This window comes from Larus michahellis, chromosome 2 (genome assembly GCF_964199755.1).
Source record: "Larus michahellis chromosome 2, bLarMic1.1, whole genome shotgun sequence".
Taxonomy (NCBI): domain Eukaryota; kingdom Metazoa; phylum Chordata; class Aves; order Charadriiformes; family Laridae; genus Larus; species Larus michahellis.
In genome coordinates this window covers 102,906,681-102,933,413 of record NC_133897.1, presented here as the reverse complement: position 1 = coordinate 102,933,413, position 26,733 = coordinate 102,906,681, and the positions used below count along the sequence as shown (strand labels likewise).

The window sequence follows — 26,733 nt, the reverse complement described above, 5'->3', positions numbered from 1 at the left end:
ACGCGGAATATATTACCAGTCATAAAATCTTCACGTACTTTGAATATGGGCAGTGTTTTATTCACTGTGCTGCATCCTTTATAAACCTAAGAGACTGAGTAAAACAAAATGTGTTAGAAATGGCAATGGGTCTGATTATTAGGGGCATCAACTTGAGCGAGTACAGTAAGCAGTAGATCTGTAGAGACAAAGAGCTAGTGGGGAGGGGTCAGAGCTCCCATATGACATGTTTCCAACAAGCTCTAGTCTGATCTAGTGGAAAGAAATAAGTTTGTACCCCCTGACAGCACTCCACAGCATGATCCAAAGCCTGCTATGTGAAGATAATCGGAAGATCAGTTAAAAAAACCCCACTTATATGAATGAAAATGCCATTGTATATGCAGCCTGTGTTAATGTTTTGGTGTAAGTTAGTCTTGGTCCTTGGCAAGTTAAATGAGTGTACTTCCACTGACCTATTCCCATCTATTGTTTTATAGAGCTGAGGATCTTCTTCCTTGTTTTTACATTTTAATGGATTCTTTCATTGATATAATTGCATTTTCTATTCCTATTTTTTCCCCTTTTACTTCAAGGTATTTGGACTTCACCGTAATGCGGATATAACTTACCAGACTAACCTGGCTAATGAGACATTAAGTACAATAGTGAGCATCCAGCCCAAAGACAGCAGCACCGGAGGAGGGGAAACCCGAGAAGCAGTGGTGCAGCGTCTTGCTGATGAGATGCTAGAGAAGTTACCTCCGGATTATAACCTTCATGAGGTATATGCTGCTTTATAGACACAGATGTTTTATGTATGTGTATGTTTTATGAGTTTTATTGTGCTTCTTAAATTTAACTGGCATGTGTTTTAAAAAGGTCTTAAAATTATGGATAGTGTTTTATAAGTCTGATTTGGTTTATTATTTAAAATGTTCCTGCATCAGAAACATGTATTTCAAATGCTATAGTCTACTTAATTAGTCACCTTAACTCTGAACAGCCATTAGAGACTTCAAAAAGTTCTTGCCCTCCTTAGTAGCTTAGAGAGGGATACTGATGCCTCTTTCTTGAAGGATCAGTGATCTTATAGTGGTTAGAACTTTCAATTTACCTACTCATATTATGATACCACCATTATGAATAGTGGATTTTACCACTGAGCTTTTCATGCCCCAGATTTTTTGGAGTTTGAGCTCTAACAGGTGTATTTGTCAATCCTTTGCATTTTTTATTAAGTCTCATTAAAGGGAAAAATCCAGCATAAAGCACTCTTGCATCAGTTTGTAAGTAGGATCTGGTGTCTTGCCATGTGTTTCATGAACATGTGTTTCAACATAACTGTTGAAAAGCCCTCATTTCCACAATATCATTATTTACAATTCTGGTTTGCACTGACAGTGCTTTTTTCACCTGGTTGCACTCCAAGCTTGTAGACTGCCCAGTATGCAGTATTGCAGCTTGTTATGTTGTACTTTATTTTCCTCTCTGGCCAACTTAGAATGTCCACTTAGGTTACAACCTAACTCAACAACCTTGAGTGTCTTGGGGCCCCGGCAATATTTCCTGTCTTCCATTCTACTATTCATCTCATGTCTTGAATAAAAAGCCTCTTCTGTGCTCTCATAATTGAACTCAGAACTTCTCTTTTCATTCCCCTCTTGGCAAGCTACTTACTTACTTACAATTTGCAACTTTTTTTTAGGTGAGGTTTCCTAACAGATTTCTCCATATAGTTATTTTTCCATCTATCCATGCCTACTTGCATCTCTCTGTTTTTGTCACCTGCTTATCAAGTGATTCCCAGCAATAGTATATAAATAATTTATTTGTAGAATTTGATTTGGAATGGAGTCAGTCTTCTATTTTTCACGTTATTATTTAATAGTAAATAGATATTATAAATAGCAAATAAAATGAAATATAGTAAGTATAATAATTAGTAACACTTAATTACTAATTTAATAAATTTAATAATTTACACCTTGGATCTACACCTTGGATTGTTCTCAGTCCTTTTCCCTTATCCTTCCTATCAGAGTAAAGCTTTTTGATGGAACAAGTGTCTTCTAGTTTTATTCATCTCCTTAGAATTTTTTTTTTTTTTCAATTTGCAATAGCAATAGAATACTGAATGCCTGAGTAGCATATATGGTTTTGCCATATTTGTAATATGTGTATTGAGCTATTTTTTTTTCAATATATTTGCTAAATCCTCCAAAGGATTATTTCTTCATTCCCTTGTTAAACTGCCAACTTTTTTCCTCATGAAGAATTTGTAATACTTAGAAGACATTAATAGTACTGGACTTTATATTGTAACCGGAGAGTATTCTTGCCCTCAGATTTTACCCCTGGGAAATTTGTGCAGTGACTTTTAGTCTTGTAAAATGCACACACACTTTTTTAATCGAAATTTCAGTTCTAAATGGTTTGAACAAATAGTGTTTTTCTCTGGCATTTCTTCTGTTTAATCTTGGTCTCATTCAGTCTCATTCCTTCTTGGTTTTTTCACTCAGGTTATCCACAAAAAAACACACATAGAGTAGGCCTCGTCTTTTCAGTGACTTCCTCGAGTGTCTTAGCTTTCGAGACAACCAGTTATGGAGCCAGGAGCTGTAGTTAAGGACAAGGAGTCTGAAGGGTTTATTTTGGAAGTTCCACCCTGCGTTCTTAACTGGTCTCTATTTTACTCCTGTATTTGGGTACAATACATACTTTTTGATGTGACTGTATTAAAAAAAATCATCACCAATTGTTTTCATTGCTGTTTCACTTATCATCCAGGAGTATGACAAGCTATTATCTTTTCTCCTGATCTGCCAATCATACATGCAGGTTTTTGTTTTCTTATAAGCAATCATTTTTATAATGATGCTCACAATTAGATAGTTTTTTGCTTCTGTACCACTTCTCTGACATCTTCTCTGAGCTTTAAGAAAACCTCTTTTGCTTCAATTTGCTTGACAGCTGTTCTCTTATGATTCAAGTAAGGAGATTCATGTTTGTACAGGATAAACCAGTATTTAATACTTTTGCGTTAGCTTGCTCCCTGTGTCTCCCTCCACTTTGCTCTTACAGGCACAAGTCAGAGGATGTCCTGTTGGATCTACCTTTTCTCTCTGTATTTCTTGTAAATGTTTTTTGAGCTCAGGATATAAATTTGTTTCATTCTCTTATCAATAAGTGTAGATACCACTTCTTCCTGGTGGTTTCTGGTTTTCACAGGCTCTGTACATCTTGATCTGTGAATTGCGCTTCTCTGATTAATCACACCACCCTATTTATGCGCTGTTTCTTCAGTCCACATTACTGATGGACGACTTGGTAATTTTCCACAGAACCACCCAAAAATTACACTATGTTTCTGTATTATGGTAGTCATTCCTTTGCTCTGAGTATCTAGGGAGCATCCTCTGGTCATTTTCCAACAGTTTGTTATTGGTAATAATGTGTTCCTCCGTATATCTCTTGGCTGTGTCAGCTGCACTACAACTTCAGACTTTAATTCTGCAGTGTTATGAGATTTGGCATTATTTCTTGCAGTTCCTGACTCTTCAGTATTTCCTTTTTCATGTTGCCTAATGGATTTACCCTTTCTCGCATTCTCTAGCTCTTAGAACTCATTTGGGTCTTTACCAATGCTTTCTTTGTTTCAGGGGAATTTCCCTTTTCTGCCATTTTCTGCCAAGTTCCACCTCTTTGCTGCAGTTGTTTATGGGCCAGGAGTGTGGCCACCTCCACACAATAAGAAAAAAATCTTTATCAAAAGTGTTTCTCATCTGAACTGAAGCTCTGTTATTCTGGAACCCCTTAGAAGGGGTGGAGATGGTAGAAGTAGGGTGGAGATGCTAGAAGTAAGCTGTATAGAAAGCCACATTTTTTTAAATGAAAGTTTGCATAAACTGACAAAAAAAGAAAAAAAGAAAAGATTATGTTCACTAACACATAACCAAGAATTTCATTAGAGCAGAAAAGATGGGATGTTCTCTGAGGGAAGACGCAACAGAATTTAGCAGAAGCTACAATATAATAAGCAAATGAAATGAAGCTTGCAAGTATAAGGAGTGAAATGGATTATGTAATTACTTCCTATGATGTCTGAAAAAAAGGGAATGAGTTCTGTTGTTTGTCAATTTAAGTCAACATTTGGTCATTCAGGACATTATTACCTATATTAAGGACATTATTACCTACTAGATAAGTTTAACAATCCTGAAACAAATAAAATTAATATACTAAATTGTAAGAGACTGAGGGAATGTGTCAAAAAGAGTTCCTATGCATGCCTCATTGATTAAGAGCAGTAAAAAGAAAAGCATTCATTAGTCCTAGCAGTGCAGCTTGAGTTTGCTTTTAGAAGAATATTGTGCTCCAATAAAGCCACAATGTGGTAGTCTTTGGAAATCAAGTTAGAAAGATACTATCAGTGGAGAAAAGGAACAAAAAAATTAGGAAACAAATGAAGGTAATTGAAAGCAAATACTCTTCGGGGAAAGTGGCAGGTGCCTTTGCTATCTTTGATCAGTTCTTGTGGCTCCCTTTAGAAAGCGTGGAGTGAATTTGATCAGACTAGGTTAGGGATGGACGGTACTGAAACCAATTATTTGCTGACATTCAGAGCTCCAGATTGTACTTTCTCTTGATACGTTGTGAATCCAGAGAAAATTCAGGCTGTCACACAGAGGCCTTCATTTCTCAATTATTGTGCTTTGGTAATGACTTTGGAACCAGCGACTTTCAAAAGGGCAACCGTTTTGCCCCACGATATATGCTGCTTCTTTTGCTGTTCTCTTGTAGTGCTTCCTCCCGCCAGTCAAATAGCTGACTCAATGTCCACCCAAAAGACTATAAACAAAACCAGTCACCTTTGCATGCTTTATCAGACCACAGCTTGACACAGGTGACAGAAAAGCAAAATAAACCTTCCTCCTGACCTAAAACTGTCTTCATTTTTCTCACTCCACAGGCAGAGGCGGCTTAAACGTTCTGCTTTCATAACCCCTTTTGCTTCTGGGTCTTGCCTCACAGGTAGCAGAGAGATTAGTGGTAAAATGATTAGGTCCAGTCAGTCCATGTGAGTGAAGATAGATGCCAGAATGAATGTCAGCCTGTCACACACAGAGGTTTATAATGAAAATGATCCTTGCAGCTTGAAAAACAGCTTGCTAGGGAATAGACATAGAGACATTCCAAAGACACTGCACTTTATTGGAGGTTGGCTTTTAACACAAGTAGCAGTAGTTTTTTCCCTTAAAATTTTTTGGTAGTATTGATTTCACCTTATCTTCTGCTAAGGCTATGACTACATTGGCAAGTATTGCATGGGAATTGGAGCTCATCAGGGGATGACAGGCCTGCATTAGCTGTTTTACTGGGGAATTTACTTTGGTCTAACTCTAGTCTGGCCTGTAGGCTGAACACCCATTAGTGGTACGTTAACGAGTACGTTAGACTCCCTGAAGCATACCTTTTGGGTTAGATTAATTTGAGGCTAAGCCAGTTTGTGCGCCTGGAGTCTACATTTCAGCATAGATTTTTTGCTACAAAAAAAAAATTCTGGGTCTGAACTGAAACACTAACACAGATACTTTTCAAGGTGTCTCTGGTTTACTTACCAACCCTGTCAGATGCTTTTCAAAGCACTTCAAAAGAGCTTTGACTCGGACATGGCCTGAGCTTGTCTTTCTTATTTAGACCATCTCACAGAATGATAGACTTCCCATTTCTGCTGACAAAGGGTATAGCAAGTAGGCAAGACTAATTGAAAATGATAGCATTTACTGAAAATGATAGGCAGTTACTACTACAATAACTTGATCACTGATCATTAAATGACATGAGTTCAGCAACTGCTTTTCTGCTGAATGTCCTGTAAAGCATGTGGTGACAAAGGAGTTGGGTACCTGAGGACAGCTAATAAATGTGGTAGAGGAACCTGACACACTAGAGATGTGCATTGCAAAATCATGTAGACAAAGCTATTAAGATTGTCATTTTAGTTGTTCCTTTCTTAAATCACCTTGTTTTATATTAGATGACAGCTGTTTGCATAATGAAAAGGAGATATTGTAAGTGGGCTTTATGGAATTAGTATATTAATCTCAGAAAGGCTATTTTGGTTAGTGAGTTTTGTCTTTTGAGGTTTTTTTCTGTCAGTTGGGATCCATCTCTTTATGTCATAATAAATACAGCACTGGAAGTAAGTAATCTGATTGCTTGATAAGAATTCTAATACAAAACCAGTCAATCATACCTCAGAGCTGGTATTTAAAACTAATCTTAATGGCAAGAAAGGCACTATGTTATACCTAGTAAATCTCACTGCAGATAAGAATTGATTTGTATACAATACAGTAGGAAGTATGTAATTTTTTTCAGTTTTTTATCAGTTATGGTTGGTGCTCCAGGGTGAGAGCCGTGAACAGATCTAGGATTGATTAACAAATTTCTGCGTTATTGGTTCACTCCATTATTCAAACCATTACAGGTATTTTTGTAGGTACATGAAAACAAATTAGAAGAATGTTTAAAACCTGTGAATTCACCAGTTAAACAAATTGTACATTTATCAGTACAGTAATAATTTAGAATATTTATTTCATCTTCTCTTTGTAGATTCATAAATATCAATATTTTGGAAAATAGCACCTTTAATGATATCTTCCATACAATTTTTCCTCAAACAGGAGAAATTCTTCCTCTAGATCATCCTCAAAAGCAACACGTACTTTGTAGACTAGAAAAACGTGTATTTCTTATTTAAAGGATAAAATGCATGGACTGTATTCTGTATAACTCCTTTCTTATTAGTGGCATGCACTAGACTTCTAAATATACTGGGGAAAAAAATAATCAAACTTTTATTTGCTTTTTTGGCAAGAGGGAGAATTATCAGCTCCTGTGAAATTTTCAGAAAGCAGAAGCTTTCCCTGGGTTTTGTATGAAAAAAAATCAGAATACTTCATTGTGTAACTTATCCAAAAAGAGTTTATTATCTCAGCTCTAGTCTCATGATAGTTGATTTTAGTAGTTTTTTCTCTTTTACAGAAAGAAACACATTAACTCAGTCTGTAAAATGAACTGTCACACTGCAAAGCATTAGCATAATTGGCTGGCACCTATTTCTTGGACATTCTGTCTGACAAACTCATGGGTCCTTGTGATTAAAATATGGTGAATAACCTTGCTGATAGCTGTCTCCCGAGGAGCATAGCATATAAAGTTGGAAACAGTATTTTATTGGGCTTGGAGCTGAAACTTGAGAAATGGAAATTGTCAAAGCATTTATTCATTTATACCAGCAATTATAACTACTCATCTGCTATATTATATTCATCTTGCAGAAACTTGCTATTTTAGTGTAATAATAAGATCTTTAGTAATGTTTACTATGTGTGTATAATGTATAGTATACATAGTAATGTATACCATGAGATATATGAATACATCTGGAAAAACACAAAGCAAAATCCAGTGGAATTCTGGCCTTGATGAAATAGCACGCATTATATGAAATCTTGTGGCTTCTACTTGGCTGCAGTAGAATTGCAGTGATATTCTGCTCTTTGAAAGAATAGACTTTCTAACTCTTTCTTCACCTGTTGTTAGTAAGCTCAAAATAAGCTCTTAAATTATTTTAGCAAACTGATCATAAGGTTCAGCTCTTTTATGATAAATTAATGGACAGATAGGTATCTGGATTTAGGATCTTATTTTACCGTTTGTAATCGTTTGATTACCGTTTGATCTCTTTTTGGTTCCAGAGTTCCCTTGCAGAGGGAAGGAGTGAATATGGCAAAGGTCAGGGTTCAGGCTGCTTCCGTGTGAAAGACGATGCATGTGGCTGAGTGGTGGCGAGTACAAAGAGAAGTCCATTGGCTTTCTGAAAGCCGAGTCATAGTGGGGAAAAACACTTGAAAGCCTTAAAAATCAAGAATTCTGGTACTACGTGAGGTATAGGCACCATGATTTCTGCTGGTGACACTAAATCCTCTCTCATGCACTGTTGTATACAGTCATCTTTGATATACAGGGAACATACAGTCTATATCTGAAGCATACTGTATATGCATCATATGCTGAAGCGAGACAGGGAATGCTTTTGCTACTGTTGCTGTGACGTGTCCTTCAGTAACATAGACAACTAATTCCATTTTGAAAATGTTCTCTGTTGAATATGATTGAAACAATTATCCTTAAAAATTAAGAAGGCCCAAACCTTCTACGTACAAAATGGTGCATGTAATGGTGTAACAGAATTCTGTGGTATCTATATTACTCCTGGCAATGTTGCCTCTGTTGTAATACATCCTTGAGCACCTTGTCTTATGAGTGAGTCACGTGCTATTGGAAGTAGCAGCTTTTATCTATCTTTGTGCTTGTTAAGTCGAACTCCATTTGTAGCATTATTTCAACTCAGCAGGGCAAGAAGAGGTGAGAAAGTTCACCTAGCACAATTTGGAAATCTGAAGAAGTTACCATCGAACATGCTTTTGTATAGCACGTGGGTTGTTTTTTTTTTAAGATCTGAGACCCTGCAGCCTAACAAGGACAGAAGGAACTGCTGTGTCCCTTCAAAAAGAGGGAACTTTCCTTCCTTAAAATGATGGAGGAGCTCCTTTTGGTAAGATAAAGAGTCACACTGTGCTAAATCTTACAGTTGGCACAGGAGTTGCTTGGCCATCTGTTACATAAAAGTTTATTTTCTCAGGAATTATGTGATACAATTGAAAAAACATCCTTTTGCTTTCAAAAATTATTTCACAGGAAACGGGAGATTAAATTTTATAATTGTTGCACTGTTGTTGTTTAGGTGAAAGCCCAGCTTCAAAAGATGGGAGCTGTTGAACCCATGAACATATTTCTCCGTCAAGAAATTGACCGCATGCAAAATGTTATATCAAGAGTTCGAACTACACTGACTGATCTCAAATTGGCCATCGACGGTAAGTTACGTTAAAAATCATACCAATTAAGATGCAATATTTATTAGTAGCATTGCTTATACTGCATAACTGAAAAAATATTTCATCTCCTTACCTCCCTTTCTACCTCTTTCTTTTTTGTTCTCTCCCCCCCACACCTTTTTCTCTTTTTCTCTCTCTTTATCATATGATCACTAATTCTAGCCCTTAAAGCATCCTGACTGCATCTCTAAGGACACTCTACCTTAATTTATTCTGTATGCATGTGCTCCAGTATCGCAGTTCATGTCCCACAGCACTGCTACACTTCTGTGATTCTCTCTGGGATCTCTACAGCGCGCAGAGGAGCTGAATTGCGTGATTGGGTCCACAGGTCGTGTGCCAGAGTCATTTGTGAAATTAAGCTGATACATAATGATATAGAACAAGGTAGAAGTGTTGCTGCTAAGCAATTGAGAGACAGGGTACTCAGGAGGCCAGATGGTAAAGACTCTAATTTAAGGATGAGATTTGCAATGTTCACAAAACTGGTTATACCAAATAGGATGTCTTTAAATGGAAGCTGAAGTGAGTGTGAGTGCCAGTCAAAAGAGAATGATAGAGTTCTGCTTTTAGCCATCACAGGATGTGGGTAACAGCACTCCGTACCTCTCAGAGACAGGAGTATTTGGCTGAAAGTGAGCAGTGGTGAATGTAGTTAAAATAAATCAAGGGCGTAGGCTACTAGGGGCGGATGGAAAATTCGATCAGAAAAGGAATGAGGAAAAAGAAGAGATGATGATGTTACCATCTACTTTTTGTTTTCACTTCACATTTTGCTCATCTGCAAGAGTTGAAATATTCAAGAATGAAAGTATACTGTTGCTCAGCCGAGCTTCTTGAATTAACAATAAATGAAAATGAAGCAGGAACGGTTTGGTTCCACTGCTTAACATCTCACTCAAGTCTGCTGTTCTCTGGCAGAGGCAGAAAATATCTGAGACAGCAGACTGTCCCCAGAGGGAGAAGGCTAGAGTCCCTTCTGATATACATGATGGCAGTACTGTGATATGTTTTACTGACATTTTCCAGTCTTTCGACAGTAAGTCTTTCATGAAGATATATTTTTTTAATTTGTATTTTTATTACATAAGAATCAAAAGGGATTTTTTCCTATCATTTGTATGATTCACCGAGGCAACAATGCATGCTTCAGAAATATCATGCCTATAATCTGAATCTAGGAAAGAGGTTCATAAATGTGCCCAAGGCTAATTAGCTTCCATATCGTATAATAATCTATGCAAAGATCAAGCTTGAAGAAACAATTGTCCTCAGTTTCAACACTGAGCTGAAAGTTTCTTTTTATATGTGCATAGAGTCCCTTTTCAAGTAAATTAAAATAACGCTTTCCATCCAGGAAAGTATTAATCTTTCCTTGATTGTGACAGATACATTTAAAGTCTCAAAAAGTACAAAATTCTGCAGAGGAATGGATGAGTAACATAATTTATTTGTGCTTAGTATTCAGTTTCACAGTGGGCGCAGTCCTCTACCAGGTGTTTAATCAAGTTAATGCTGTAACTTCTGTGCAATCCTCTAAAATATTATAATTTTCTTAGGGACAAGCAAGTTAAATATAGTGAAAAATTGCTCTGAGAACAAAATTGAATGTACAGTTAACAATAACGATTAATGGCTTCTGGCAGATTCATGATAAATCAAGTGCATGTGGTAGACTGTTAATTAGGGGATGGAAAGAACATTTAGGCACGCTCTCTTGCCTCAGCAAAGGGGAAAACCCCAAATTCTCTCATACTAGAGCCTGCCCCAAAACTAGTCAACTGCAATCGCACATCATCTGATGTGCTCCTTTTTCTTTACAATGAGGTAAACTGATCTGCCTGCTCAAACAGGTCTTGTGAATTTTGGCATCTGCCCTGGTCGTGCATCTGGCTCTGGCTTCATGAACCTGCTGAGGCCTCAGCACCTACTTATAGCAGATCTAAATTTTCAAACAAATTTTGTGTTTAAGAATATAGCACATCTTCATGTTGTGTCATGTAGCTTTGTGAAAGGAGGTCTGAATATTTGATTCTACAGGTTGGATGTGAATAGATGGACCTTCAGATGTCATTTTACCCTTGCTCACTAAGTTGCATTTGAGGTAATATGAAGCCCTCCTTAGTGAGAGCCCATGTGCAGCTGCACACGAGGGATGTTGAGGGAATTGGCACAGCCAGTTTTGTCCCTCTGTCCAGAGGGCAGATTAAGCAGTGTTCAGGTTTTGGGAGGGGTGAGGATGCTCAGCATGTGTCCAACATGTCTGTTGGCAGCTGTGCCCCACAAGCCTGCCTCTCTACCAATAAATAAACTTTGCTGCCCAGAGGGATACTTTTTTTGGATCAAATTGTAGTAATTAGATTGTAGCTGCACTTTGTACTCTCAGTTATGTCACAACTATTAGTTCTGTTTTAATTACTTATTGATTGCCCAGAATTTATTTCACAGTTGGTATAATACAGAGCTTCACATAAATCAGAAAACAGCAATGATGACTGTCCTCTCAAGTGACCTAAATAGAGGCAATGTTCCAAATAGAGAAATCTTTTTAAAGATGAGGAAAAAGCTGTTTTCTCATCTTTTTATTTAGGCAGCAGTACGACATGGGGCCTGAACCAAAACTCCAGATCCTAATGGATTATGAACATCAGATCTTGAGCCCCTGGCAGCAGGTGACCATATTCTTTGTAGGGCAGTATATGAGCTATGGAGTTCCTGTGTATGTGCCTTATCTTCCTCTGAAAGTGTAGATGCCTCTGGCATAGAATACTAATACCCTGCCTGTTTGTTGGGGAGCGGGCACTTCAAACCCCCTCTCCCACTAATGAAGACGGTGTCTTTAAATGCAGTAACATCTAACGACGTATTTGATTATTTCTAGTCTCTTAGAGTTTGTTTGAGTAGAGGGGAACTGAATGTGGCCTATCTGTGAGATTGTGGGTAGTTCTCTTTATTTTTCCATGCACTGAAGTAGGAGTGGTAAGCATTTTGATGGCACCGTGATGTGTCTTCTATCATTGAAGAAAATGAGAAGAGAGATTCTGTGGGCGTTATCTCTACTCCCCCTTGAGTGACTTCAATGAATCTCAGCAGTGGAGCGTGCTTGTAGTAGCACTGAAAGTGGATATTGAATCCTTGGCAATGGAAATAAGCACAGCTTTTAATTTGGATTTATTTCCTGTTTTTTTTTAACCTGCTTAATATTCTGTTTATGGGCTTGTCATGAAAGAAACAAATGTTTAACTTATTTATTTATGATTATATCTAGATTCTACTTTGGTCATAAAACTTCATCCACTTGGCATTTGTTTCTGGTACCTTATAGCTTTGTGTTTTCAAACTAATCCTTTGCAAGTGACTACTTCATGAACAAGTGAAGGCCATACAGAAAACCTTGGATTTGTTATCCTTTCATGTCATATATGTGCCACACGATCACAGAACTCCCTCTGCTATTTGTGCAGCACTTGCAGAGTTAGGAAAGAGAAGTCCTTTTCCTGTTAACATATTTCCTGAGAATATAGCAATCCCTCTAAAAGCTTTTATGTGACTTGTAATGTGTAAAGATTTGTTTCCACAGGTCCACAGTTTTTGTTCCTTACATTTTTCTTAGTACTTGCAAGACAAGTGTTGTGCAAATACCTGTGGGAGCCATAACACCAACGTAGAAGGCAAAGAAGCGGAATACAAATAACTACTTCAGAAGTCATCACAGCATTTGTCATGGAGAAGCTCTACCAGGCTTAAGCAAACTTTCCACTGCAACTACAATATGGCCCCTCGTGTTGAAAAGCTAGCATATTTTCATGCACGTAGCGCACACCGTACATAACCTACTTGCCAGGACTCGAAAAAAATAATCACAGAGTACTCTTATCCTACACTGAAAGAGAGGGCAATCGGAGCTTTTGGAATAATAGGATCAGGAACAAGGATATTACTAAGGGGAGATGGGACATTGCTATTTGCCCTCTTTTTACCCACACAGATGTATACCATGTGCATGTTCTTTAAATGATGCACAGGTTATATGCATGAAAACTTATTAAGTCACTGGCGTGTTTCAGGTATATGATACCCCAGGTTGTGAGAAAATACAGGTGAGACTATTAGGACAGAAAGAGAAGATACTAGATAGTAAAAAATATGCATTTCTGTATGTATTTCTAATATTTTTGGAACTTTATAATTCAGACAAAGCTGAATAATAACCGTTAATAACAAAGCCTTGAGGAATACTGGTGCATTTCACTAGTTTCTGCACATCTCAGTCATTGATTTGTTACCTTATTGAAAACTATTAAATTATGTACTTTTACCTCCTCACCATCCTTATACTGCATGGCTAACCAGCGTGTTTGCCTTAGGTGTTTCCTTATTGTCATTCATATAAGAATATGTTGAAACACCCAGAACTTCATGTAGATGTGAGGTAGCATGTAGTTCTACGTACATAATAGGAATCGCGTAGAATTCCTATGTCATCTGCACAAACTTGTGTTAAGCCCCTGAAAGAATGAGGTAAAGATTCAGTATTTTTTTCCAACTCAGAATACCATGATCTTGATGGTAGTGTTTGCATCATGTTGCTGCAAGGAATTTCTGTTCATTGTGTGTAGCACCTTACAAGAGGGATGTAAATGAACTCCAAAAGAGCCAAAAGAGGTAGCCAATAATTTATTCTAATCTATGTGGTGAAAAACTGAAGCTCAGGAAACTAGTCTTGGCAGAGCACACAGGAAAGTTAATTTCCCATGAAGGGAAGGAGCATGGACTCATTCCCACTCGCTGGCTAAGTTCTGTTTTGACTTGTAATGCTTTAAGACTGCTGACTAATACAATTTTGGTTTGGCCTGCTGACAATGGTAACAGACATTTGGACTGAAAATTCTTGGGCTCTTACCTTGCTGATTCGTACAGTGTGTGTATGTAAGGCTTGTAGGGATCATCTGTGTACTCCACTTTCGGAGGAGGATTTTCTTTGAAGATGATTAAGAGCATTCAGTGAGGGCATTAATGGAATGTAACAATAGAAAATTCATTTGAGGAATGGAGGGGATGAGTCTAGTGTGCCTTGTGGCATAGCTACTCTTGGCTCGGCAGCTCTCATCCATTATTTACTTCTCATCCTGATAAGCATGCCAGGATGCCTCCTGTTGTCTTGTACAAAGTGTGGCATGTTATTTCTGGACTTCTTAGTAAGTGTTATGTATGCGTGCCACGATGCTGGCCAGGACAACTGTTTAGAAACACACATTGCACATTTAGGACAAACTGCAGAAAACAGTTTATCTGCCTGTTCTATTACTTTAGCTCAGGATAGTGATTTGTATTAATTTTTGGGGGGTGTGCATGGATTTTTATCTTCAAATTATTGCTTTAAAATTTTTATTTTCAGTCCTTTGGTGGGTGTAGTCAAGTGCATTTAGTACTGGAGGTGTTAAGTTTTCAGAACAATTTGCAAGGTTACTTTCAAATTGCCTTCTTCCTGACTTAAAGGAATAGAGCTGTTGCAGAGAATCTAGGATTCGTGTGCTCTTCTATGTGGAAAAATTACATGCTACTAAAGTTTCTCAGTTCCTTTCATCTCTCTTGACTTGAAGAAGTAAATCAGAGGATTCTGCACCAGAAAAGGAAGGTAGGAAACAAACAGAAAACAGAACAGGGGCAAAGGTTAGCTGCAGCTGGAGAGAATACCCAGTCTACAAGTGAAAAATGGAGAGATTGTTGTGCATTGCAGGGCTTGGCTGCCTGATCTACTCTTCCTGTTCTGGAGACCAGGAGCAAAAGGAGGTGATAAATTGTTGAGGTCCTTCGGGTTAAAACAGCATGTTGGAGTTAAATGAGCTTCTGAGAGCTTCCCGGGAATCATCTCCAAATGCTGAAATGCCCAAGTGCTGCAAATGCAGAAAAACCCAAAGATCTGCCTGAAGCAAGGAAGTTGACTTGTTTCAGCACAGCAGTGGCGGTCACTGAACTAGCAGAAACATACTAAAGCTTGCCAAAAAAAAGATTTAAGTTTTAGGTATGGGTAGACATATATTAGCTTTTGTTGTTTTTATCTAGTACTCTGTATACCTTGTACCTTTGGGTGGAATAATAAACAATGCTTTCTTTGGGGAAAGCACAAGCAAGTCAGCTGTCGCCATGAGGCAGAAAGGGAGGAAAGCTCATGAAGTTATGAGCAAGTTGGGATTTTCTCTTCAATATGTTCAGTGAAGAAGAGGGAGTTGCAGCTTGGTGGTGGAGGCAAGGAGTGACTGGTCCAATAACAAAACTGGTTGCCTGGGAGGTAAACCTGAGTGGGGATTAAAGGCTGAAAAGATCAACTTCTGTAGTTGCAACTGTAGCCGTCAAGAATGGATTGATGCTTTCACTGAGCTTTTTCCTCTGTGTACTGTTAAGGCTAGCTTAACAGACTCATTGTCTAGCAAGTATTTTCCTCAAGGGACAGTCTCCAATCCTATTATAATGATGTCAGCTATTGGCAAATTGTACTTGATGGAGAAACTAGCTTCTTCTCATCTCATTTATATCCTACATAATTATTCTGGTTATTCATGATTTACATCTGTGCCTGTGGGAAGAGAATCAGTCAGTGGATAGAGGCTTTTTTTGGTTCATGCTGGAGTTTAAGATCCTTCCTTTGTTCCTAACTTTATCCACTCATTTAAATGAGATAGATACGCATGTTTTCTAGTCCAGATACAGGCTTTCCAAAATGCAAAATGTAGATCCCAATTTTTCAAATTCCACTGTTTTTGGATTAAGCTTGTGGTAGGTATGACAGTGAAAAGGGGCAACTCCATGAAATAATATAAGGTCCTGATGTAGTCCATTCAAAGCATTATATCTATTGAATTAATCACCCTAAAACCAGATTAATTTAAAAGATCAGACTATTTACTTTAATTAACAATACAAACTAGTTATTCTCAAAACTGAGTAGCTTTATTTGGCTTATGCACTACACAGCAGTTGGATAGATTTCAATTTGGTTTAAAAGTGAGACAATATAAACTTAGGGCAATGAAAAAGGGGAATCCTAATTTCCAAACTGTGTGCGAACAGTATGGTTACAATACATATTATTTTTGAAGCATGGAAATACCCTAATGTCTTTAACTGACCTGACCTTTTGTCAGTCATTTTCAGATGGGTTTTATTCCATTCAAGAAAGGGAATTCCATGAAGTAATCCCCAAAATATCCAAGTTATAAACAGCTGGCCTGTCCAATCCATGGAACATTCAAGCCTGTCATGTTAAGTTCATAGGACATTCAGTCTCTTCGTGTGGTAACCAATGCTCGGGCCTTCTCAGAAGCTAGATGTGAGAAGACTACAGCGTTGTGCTGCTCATTCAATTTATCAAATATAGTTTTTCAAACACCTGTATCACCTCTCTCCAGAAAGATGCCATTATTTTTCTCATATGTTATTAATTTTATTTCTGACAGTTTATTTTTTAAATTATTTTTATTTTTATTGCAATATTTTTGCTGGAGGAATGCATCCCAACACCCACAGATGTCATTTAGGGCTGAAATTCAAGCACTGTATGCCTACTGCCAGAGATGACACCCACTCACTAGGAATATTTATGCAGCTATATGGGCAAGGCCAGAACTGTGAACATACCTCATCCTCAAGAACACTCTGGCTTAGAGTTCTCAGCAGCTGCTCTGAGTCATAACGGGCAGACATCCGAAGAGATTTCACCATGCTTTGGGGCAGAGATTGGTTGTATCTCCCTACTCGAAAACCTGCCCACAGCCTGCCCAGAAGAATAGGGAAGAAAATTTGGCTCTTTCATAACTCTTGTTGCAGGAGAAGGTTGGCTGCATCAGCCTGAAAATAAGGGAGAAACAGAGATGAAAGAGTTCTTTCTTTCTTAGTTGGGATGGTAATGTTCCCCAGGGCTCAAACTGGATGCTCTTCGCTTGTTTTCTGCCCTCGCTATGGTTGCTCCAAAGTTGAAACCAACATGTATTGCATGATTTTTTTCCACTTTTTCTGCCTCCAGAGGATGAATAGAGTGTATGGTCTAATATTACATTTTTCTAGATAAAGGGGAGATGACACAGAGTGTCTTCTTTCTTAAATGTTGATGCTTTTTGTTACATGTTAGAGAAGATTTGTACTCAAAGACAAGGTTTATTTGTTGTGTTATAAAAGACCCTTAGCTATCCCAAAACATGATTCTGAAGCCGACTATGAAGCCATTACAGAGAATGCAGGATGGGCAGTATTTTTTAATATTTGCAGTTTTATAAAAACTGATAGTTTTCGGAAAGCATTTGTTGCACAAAAAGAGGTGTGTATAAATGAGAGCAGGTCATTATCCACTAGAAGGAAATGAAGCCCATTTGCTGTTGATATATAGTAGAAAGTACCAGATTTGCACACAGTGTTATACAAGCGTTCAGGGTAGCCATTGCATTCTTCTAAATTAAAAGCTGGTGTTTGGTTTCTGCATATTCTTCTCCTTCCCCTGAATGGGGGACCTGCCAACCTCAATGGAAGGAAGGGGCTTGAAATGCTTACTTATTACAGGTCACATTTCCATACAGATGTGTTTGGATGGGCTGCTGCAGCTCTTGTTTGCAGTCACCCAGGCTACTTCTCTTTCCTTTACATGTTCTGTGGTGGAAGCCCCCTAATTCTGTTTGTTATCTCATGTAATCCTTGTGGCAATTACAGCAGCTGTGTGTATGACGATGCATTGAACATTGGTATTACAAGAACATTTAATTGGAACGGGGGCTACCAGACCAGTTTATATAATTTAAAATATTTTAGCTGAAATGGAGAAGACATCCTGAGGCATGGCCGTGTGCCAGCTCTTAGTACTATTGAGAGTACAAACTGATAAGATGTAGGAACTTCTGGCACATGGAATGGTGAGTGTCACTGAAAAATCATTGTCTTCGTAAATGCTGACATTTTAATGGAGGCAACGGTGCTATGCATGGAATATGTGAGTACGCACTGCCAAAAAAATATATGAAAAATCTTGCCTCTAGGTTTATTCTCCGTACTGCTTTCCCACTGGGAATCTTGATAATGGGAATGTACAAAGTTATCATTAATAACAGTGAATTTCATGAATATAATCACTGTCGGTACATGCTTAGGATACAGATGAGTTACGCATTATATCTCTATCATTGATCATGTATGTGGGAACCATTAAAATATATAAAAAAAGTTTAAATGATTAATCACATTTCAAACACAGTGTGAATATAATGAATATAAATATTATATGTGAGGGAGAAGGAGTTGTTTTAAAAAACCTCTTTATTTCTGAACAAAATAACAGAAGAAATACATTTATCTTGTCACCTTTAACTATGAATCAAGTCTTGTAAGTTTGAGCAAATTAACTGCAAGCTGATAACACTTTAGTGCAACAGGTGTGCAATTAAGGCACAACAAAAGAGGGTTTATTAGACTCGGAATGTCATTTGGAAGTTTTAATTGCCTTTGCAAGCGAGGGGAAAGTTCATTCTGAATGTTTTATTTATCTTCCAGGAACCATAATTATGTCAGAAGAATTGCGAGATGCTTTAGATAGTATGTATGATGCTAGAATTCCAAAACTGTGGTTTAGGATTTCCTGGGAGTCATCTACTTTGGGATTTTGGTTTACTGAGCTTCTTGAAAGAAACCAGCAGTTCAGCAGTTGGCTGCAGGATGGCCGACCAAATCAGTTCTGGATGACAGGATTCTTTAATCCACAGGTAAGACTGTCAGATTCATCTTTCTAACTCCTCTGTAAGAGTTAAGTCAGCCCTTGAGAGAAGTTCAAGCTGCCTCAGTCATGACTATACAAAGTGTAATCTAAATTCAATTTTTAGCATAAACACAGGATAAATTAACTTCCACATATATTGAAGAAATCTTTGCTAGACCGAAATAATGTTACTGCAATAATGGAATGCATCTTCTGGTTTCTTTAATAACAGTGTGGAAACTGGGTAAATACATCTTTTCACATTTCAACGTTATCCTCCTTTTTCCCCCCTCCTCTGTGACAGTAATCTGCTTTTCATTCATTGTATGAAAATCTCTTTGAGTACAAAACAAGGTAAGTTTGAAAACTTTGACATAGGAAGAAGAGATCTGGACTTGACTCTCAATCCGTGCAAATCAGTTCCTTGAAATGGAAGGTTTGTTATTTATACCACCCCAGAATTGTGCCAGACTTGGTCTGCAGAGACATATTAAAAATACAGCCTCTTGCCTGCACCGTCTAAAATAAAAACCTGGCACAAAATGAAAGACAAAAAAAGGAACAGCTGAGAACGGAGTTAAAAGAAGTAAAGTATACATACCTAGATGATGTGTAGTTTCTTTGCACAGCTATCCACATTCATTAAAGCTTTTTACGATTCACAGATGTTTGTGGGAAGTGCGAGTTGTGGAAGTGAGTCATTGTGAGAGTATCGAGCCAACAGGTTTCTGTGAAGCCTTAGCAAAAAGCTATTTTAAAGATCTATTTTAATCTCGGTACTTGTTAGCAATGCAAAAGCTAGCTGAAACAGCTGCCTAGAATAGAGAAAGCAACAGTGGCAAATATTCTCTAGGACTACTGCTGGGAAATATCCATCTATCATCTCTCCTGTCTGTGTCAGCTGTCTGCCGGTACCACTTTATAGCACGAAGTGTGCTCACAGAATCCCTGAGCAAAGGGTTCCCAAGCCAAAGTATGAAGGAGAGGAGCAGGAGTTTTAATAAAATGATTATGCTTCCATACTTGGTTTGTTAGCAACACGTTGATAGTGGCACTCTAAAATATTCCTAAAGTAACTTTTGCAATGATCAGGCTGGATGCAACCCTTAATGGGCTTTTGGTTTGGTTGGTGTTTGCTTTTGCTCTACAGATGAGCAAGAGCTGATACAGCTTTTGTTCTGGCTATTTTAGCTGGCTTTTTTTGTGCTTTGGGGTTGTGTCAGTTCTGAAATTTTGCCAGCTCAAATTGGGCATCCTACCTTTTTTTTTTTTTTTTGGATCCGTACATCTGGATTTCTCAAAAAAGCTGCCAAATAATCAGAGTAAAATGTCCCCAGACAAGTTGTGATTTAATAGACCATAGTAAGTGAGAAAGCCTCCAGAACTACAAAAATGTAACACTTCATAACATGTAGTTCTAAAAGTCCCTGAATATATAGTGTGCAGAGAAAGAAAAATATCTGAGCATGAGATGTGCTTACCTGATTAAAAAAATTATTTGTGCTGACAATCACAAGCTTAAGAATCAGATGGTTATTGTTATAGTCTCCATTTTCTGTAACCCAGGCTGTGGGAGTGGCTCATATGACAAGAAATTCACCTGAGCAAAGACTCCTTTTCTATTTAATTAATTTAATTGTTGATAGTCATATTGCTGTGTTTAAAATCAGTATTTCATATTTAAGAAAATTGATTTGCATCTTCTCAGGCAAGTTGAGGTGATGAAGTCTTAGTGCTGCAGTTCTAATGGCTTGTTTGTAATACCTGAGAAATTGCCTGAAAATTCCTTTCATTTGTGAGGTGAAACGCAGCTCCTAGATCTCCCTGTTTGCTTTATAATGGATAAATGCCATGGATAACACAAGACAACAAAGTAGATTTACAGCGCTGGGAGAACGAGGCATTCTGGCAATAAAAAGTAATATAGGACCTGACTCTGCCTTCTCTTGGACTGTTTATACACTAGGATAAATTTAGTAATTTCACAGAAGTTAATCTTTATTTATAGTGATACAGATTAGAGCAGGCTTCTATGTAAAAAAACCATGATTCCCTGTGTGTCTGCACTGGGCCAAGATAACTGGGGTGAACAAAACAGTAAGTGCCATGAATTTTCTTCCCCCCTGGAAGTTAATCTAATGTTTCTGGATTTTTTCCTGAAAAAACTTGACACTATGCGTATCTCATTTCTGTCTCCCAATTTCCATATTCTGGCTGATACTGTTATTGTTTCCTTGTTTGCATCTCTGTATGCAGTTGCTGTCACTTGTCCTATATAGGGATTTTAAGCCCTGTGAGGCAGAACTGTCTTTCTGGTTGTATAGTACTTAGCGTTATGAACCTTCAGCCTATTTCTAAGACCCTTAGATGCCAAAGCAATGTGAATACTAATGAGAATAGGAAGTACAGTGCCTCCATTCCCCAGTGCCCACTTAATTCTAGTAAAGCTGCCATAATTTGCGCACTGTAGAAATTGCAAAATAAGTGACAGACAAGGAACCTCCTAACCAAGGTAAAGGAGAGAATATGATTGTGAAAGCAATAGATTTACCTGATTTTCATATTTCTTGTCATAGGTTACATGGATGCCTGCTTCTCCCTCACTAGAAGGTTCACAGTTAGTTTGCATGGGTTGTTAGAAGGCAAAGGGGTAAAGCTTTAGCAGCCTTCAGTGAGCAAGCCAGGGAGAAGTGCAGAAAAATGCAGGGGAAGAAAGAAGAAATAATTTTGCCTGTTTCTGAAATCTCGACAAACTGCCACTGCGCCCCCCCCCTCCCAAAAAAAACCAACCCAACACCAAACGACCAAACCCACACAAACCAAAAAAAACCCCAAACCAACCAAACAGGACAAAGATTAACAGATATCAAAACAAATGTCACGGCAAGTGGTCCATTATGTCCCTGACAGAGGGTTTTAGGGGGAGCAAAGCCCTCAGCTGTACAGTGGCACCTCAAGCCACTTGATTCTTTCTTGCTGTTTATTGTGCTGTTCACTCGCTGTAGGATACCCAGCTGGGCCTCCAGCTCACAGCTGTAGTCTTTAAACACTGTCTAGGATTCATTCAAATGAGCAAATAAGTGTTGCAAGTCCCACTGCAGACAGCATATAGGTCCTGCCATCTCTGTAAGAATAGTCTGCAATCCAAATCTTATCTCTGAAGACAACTCACAGCTCTGAGCTTACTTTTATTCCAGTGTTTCCACAGTGCGTTTGAGCTGATTCCCTTAGTACAGTCTTTGCTCTGTCCTGTCCTCTTCAAGCTCTTCTTTCTTTAATATTTCAGTTTATCTGGGATCCAGTAGCCCTCTGGGGCCTTCTGGCAGTGAACACTTCATGGATTTTAAACTATTGGTACTAGCATGCTTCTACAAATTAAAATTCCACAAATTAACTGCAAGGATTCTGCTTTCATTTAATGGCATTTCTGATAGAACTTGGCCTTTAATCCTGTCTCCCTTAGCTATATGCTGGACTTCTCAACTACTTCAAACGCAATTACAATTATCTGTGCTATCACAAAACTTCTTTAAAACACTTGTCCTAAGGTCTCTGGAATGATATTAATGAAAAGCAACCAATGTCAGTTAACTGAAACATCTGAGTTCACGAATGTCATCTCATGTTCTCATAACTTGAAGGGTATTGCATAGCTACCAAGTGCTTAGCACGTGCAACAAGCACTCTGGTCCCAGCAGACAGAGATTGGGGCCTGCGTTCCCGTAGACCGACGTGCTAATGTTTCCGCATCTGACTTCTTTCCATTCATTTGACCCTAAGAGTAGCTCAACAGAGCATCCTGCACTGTGAATACTGAAGAAAAATAAACAGCCTGTTCAATTGTCTCATTGCTCCTGATTTCTTCCTAGCTGTGCTGTTGGCTCTCTAATGCCCACCTTTGTGTGCTCCACATGTGGCTCTGTATTCCCCCATCTCAGTCTCCAGATTCTTTCTCTGCCCTGAAATCTGTGCTGAAACTTCTTCCTTCCTAGTTGTCCTTCTCAGCAAGTCCCTCTTGCTCTTGCATCTTCAATTTTGGTATTTTATTCATTCATCTCACGGCTATGCAAATGGGTTTCCATAGGGTAAAATAAAGTGTATGTCCGCAGCATGGCCACTGGAAGTGCAAAATGGTCCACCCTCCTGTCTCTTAGGACTAAGGTACTTCCCATGTACTGCGGTGTGCGTGCACATGGACACTTAGTTATATGAGAGAAGCTAACCAGCACCTTCAGCCTGGCTTTGCTTGTGATAGCTCGTAACCGTGTCATGAGATTGTAGCTCTTCAGAACAGAGAGTTTCATTCTGTGAAGTGCTGTGAGTTTATCTTGCTGGTGTCTACAATAGTACGTTATTGTAGTATATTAAGGCTTTGCACTGAGCAAAGTGACAAAGGCATTTCACTGTTTAATTGCATGATTCCAGTTTTTATTTTGTGTTCTGTAAAATGCTTCATGATTTCTTGACTGAAAAGGATTTTTACAATGTTGATAAAAGAAAAGGTGAGTGATATAGCACATGAAATACCAGTGTTATTTGTGGCTTAGCAATTACCTGTATTTGGAACCTCACAAAATACATTAATCTGGCAGACTTGTAAACCTCTCTCCATCTGGTTGTAAAGTAGGCATGTGAGGGGAGTTGAGTTATACATGCAGCTTCCGATATGTCAAATAAGCCAGCTTGGTGGCTTCTTAGCACCAACACATGCACACCAAGTATATAAGAATGCATACTACTGGGAAAGCGTAGGGAAGCACTGGATTTATACTATTGAACTTAGTTTTATATGTACATGACGTTCTGGGCGATGAGGCTTTATAGTGCTGAGGTCACTTATATAGCAAAAAAAGTTGGGAATGAGTAAATTCAAGTTTTTTTAAAAACCCTCTATGTCATATTCAATCTCCTTAGGGATTCCTAACTGCTATGAGGCAAGAGACAACTCGTATGAATTTAGCAAAAGGGTGGGCACTCGACAGTGTTGTTTTACACAATGAAGTGACCAAGATGATGAAAGAAGATGTTACTGGCCCTCCTCCTGCTGACATCGGTGGGGTTTATATACACGGCCTTTTCCTTGAAGGGGCAGGTTGGGACCGCAGAAACAGTAAGCTGGTCGAGTCGGCACCAAAGGTAAGGATCAAGTGAGCATGACAGCCTGGGGCATAATTTCCACATCTGTGATGCTCAGAGAACACCAGGATGTATTTTGAGTGCCTGCAGCAGTGGTTTCAAAGCAGGTTTTCAGAGGGTAAAACACTAACAAGGCTGGAAAGAGGACGGGGGGAACCCAACAGAACCGAACAAAAAGGCTTCTGTCGGAAAATGAACTTAGGCTGCACTGCACTAGAGCGGACCAGGTGCTGGGCTTCTTGGCTTCATGGGCCCTAGAAGCACAGCTATATTTGAATAAAATAGTGCAACCCATAGTCAGCCTTCTTCTGAATGAGCAAGTGGGACCCTATCACAACTTCCAAAGCCCAAGACCGGGTTTGATGACAGCTGCTGTGGAGGTCAGTGTTTGGATGACTAGAAATCCCTGGCATTTGATTTTGAACAGGAGGAGTAGTACTAGTTCTGGGCGTATGCTCATTTATCCATGCATGGAGTTACATTTTACTGATGTGACTAAGCAGATTTAAAACCTAGCTATGGAGTAGAGATTAGATGCTGTGGTCACTGCCCAGGGAAAGCTGCCATTGACTTTTTCCAAACCAGTGATAACTGTCCTGGAATTGGAGTTGAGGTAATTTCTCTCCATAGGTAAAATACTTCTGTGTCTGGCTGAGCGCAAACTTTTCCAAAAGAAACCTTGCCAGCTGTAGCTTCTGGTGACAGCTGTTGCTTGGTTTGTCAATAGACACCTTCAAAAATGGAGTTTACCCAAGTGTTCTGGAGTCTTCAGCAAGCCTCCATGTTGCTCTTGGGTTGAGGTCTTTTTTTTCCCCCTTCCAATGAATACTTTATATTGCTGGAAGACCTGAGGGGATCTAGCCTGGATAAACACTCAAGAAGCACCTCGGATCTTTGAAGCTCCACTGCCAGCAGTGCAGAGCTAACAAGGAGGCTTGCTAAATGCAGCTTGGCCTTTGTAGCTCCAGTGCTGCCATTCAGGGAACAGGAGGTGGGGGAAAAATGGGGAACACTAGCCAAAGGGGCAAAGGATGGGGAAAAAAGACAGTGGTCTCTCTCCTTCCTAGAACCACCCTGTTGCTTTTCCATCTACTTCTATGGCGTGCAGTTTTCCAGGTTCCTTCTGCTTTCTTTTCCTTCCAGACTCCCTGAGCTGCCACTGGCTTAAAGTTAGGGTCAATACAGTAGTGAGCACAGGACTTGTGTTCTTGCGTGTACCTCTGCTGAGATGCTGGTGCTTTTGCTGAAGGCCATCACTGAATGTAGTTCTCACATTTGGAGTTCAGACATCCTATCCTGCTTCTCTAGTGCTCAGCCCTATGTCTCTTTTTAACATTCTCAGGTGCTGTTCACAAGTCTTCCTGTAGTCCATGTGTATGCTGTCAGCACAACAGCGCTACATGACCCAAAGAAGCAACAAGGAAGTGTGTACTCCTGCCCTGTCTACAAAAAGCCTCGGAGAACAGATCTGACGTACATTTTCTCTTTGTCTCTGAAAACAGTGCAGAATCCTGATCATTGGACTTTACGGGGGGTTGCACTGCTCTGCAATTCAAAATAAGGACCAACAGATAGCTGTAAAGAAAGAACTTCCTAGGAAGATTAATCTGCAGCCAGTAGGACTTTTGTTGTTATTGACAAAGTGGTGGCTACCTTCTCACAGGGGTAGGGTAATTCATAAGTGACATATAGAGATTGTGGTAATTATGCATAGATCAGTTAATTCTGTTCGCAGCAAAAATACTAAGTGTATTTAACCTGGGAATATCAGAGGGAAAACAGTTGCAGGTGTAAAATTTGGCAACTGTTATAAAGTAAGTGAGAATATAATCAACTAGCTTGCTCATAATGGAAACACTAGGAAAAAAAGTGCTTATGATAGTGACAACTGCTCTAACACTTATAGTGGTTCTTTGGCAGATGTTATCTTTTCTTCCTAATACAAGACTTCTTCATAATATGATATAATTATTTTTAAATTCACCTTTGTGGTTCAAAACTTATCATCCATAGCATTATTAAAGCTGTAATGACAAGTGAATTAAATGTATGGTAAAACTTTATGTTTATCTGCATATATTCCAACGCACGGTTCCTTTGATTTCGCTCTTGTGAACTTACTGGGTGGTTTTACAAATGGATGCTACCATTTCCTCGAATACTCACTTGATTATGCAAGCGATCATAGAAGTCGTACAAATACGCGAGTTTGTCTTTGCACAAGTAGTGGCTTTTGCACATATTAACTCATTTCTAAACCCATATCCCATTATAAGGCAGATGTGCATCCCCCCATTATTAGTGAGAAAAAGGTTTTGAAACTCCTCGCAGAATAAACACATCTGAACACCAGTTTGGGTCCATTAGTATTCTCTCCGTTGGTGTTATGGTCTGAATCCTGCAAACTCAGACCTCTTAACTGCTTTTTATTCCTTATTTTGCATCAGTTCAGGTAAAAAAAAAAAGTAGAAGCCACACAGGCCATTTCTGGGAGTCGATTCACCTGAAGTGGTTGAAGTAATTTTTGTGTGTTACCCCATTGCTGTCTACCCTGTAATTGAAGGCTGGTTGCTACTTCTTTTTTAACAGACAGACAGCTATTGGCTTTTTCTACTAGCAGAAATTCAAAGCAAAAGAAATTGCTGTTGGATGTTGTGAAAGAAGGACTTGCAGTGAATGCTTTGTTAATCACTTTTTTTTCTCCTGTAAACACTTTCAATTTTTGTATAAACACTTCAGTTTCTTTTCAGCTGGCATCTAAGAAAGTACTTCATCCTTTCCCATAACCAGTTTTACTCTGCAGTTAGCAATTGCAGGGCTCTTTCCAGGAGGAAGTTTGATGTTCACACTCCCACCCACAACCAAGCAGAAAGTGACAGATTTCTTCTTGGAAAAAAGAGCAGACAGGGA

At 38.8% G+C, this 26,733-nt stretch overlaps 1 protein-coding gene across 1 annotated transcript in view; it reads left to right on the top strand.

Annotated features, from left to right (window-relative positions):
- LOC141739348 (dynein axonemal heavy chain 5-like) overlaps positions 1–26,174 on the top strand; it is a 170,551-nt gene extending 144,377 nt beyond the window's left edge. Inside the window, exons 73-77 of the mRNA XM_074576432.1 lie at positions 576–764; positions 8,798–8,930; positions 18,486–18,694; positions 23,602–23,823; positions 25,166–26,174. Of these exons, the coding sequence (XP_074432533.1) occupies positions 576–764; positions 8,798–8,930; positions 18,486–18,694; positions 23,602–23,823; positions 25,166–25,384 (972 nt within the window). The 3' untranslated portion in view covers positions 25,385–26,174. The remainder of the gene's footprint in view (positions 1–575; positions 765–8,797; positions 8,931–18,485; positions 18,695–23,601; positions 23,824–25,165) is intronic.
- The last annotated feature ends 559 nt before the right edge of the window (positions 26,175–26,733 follow it).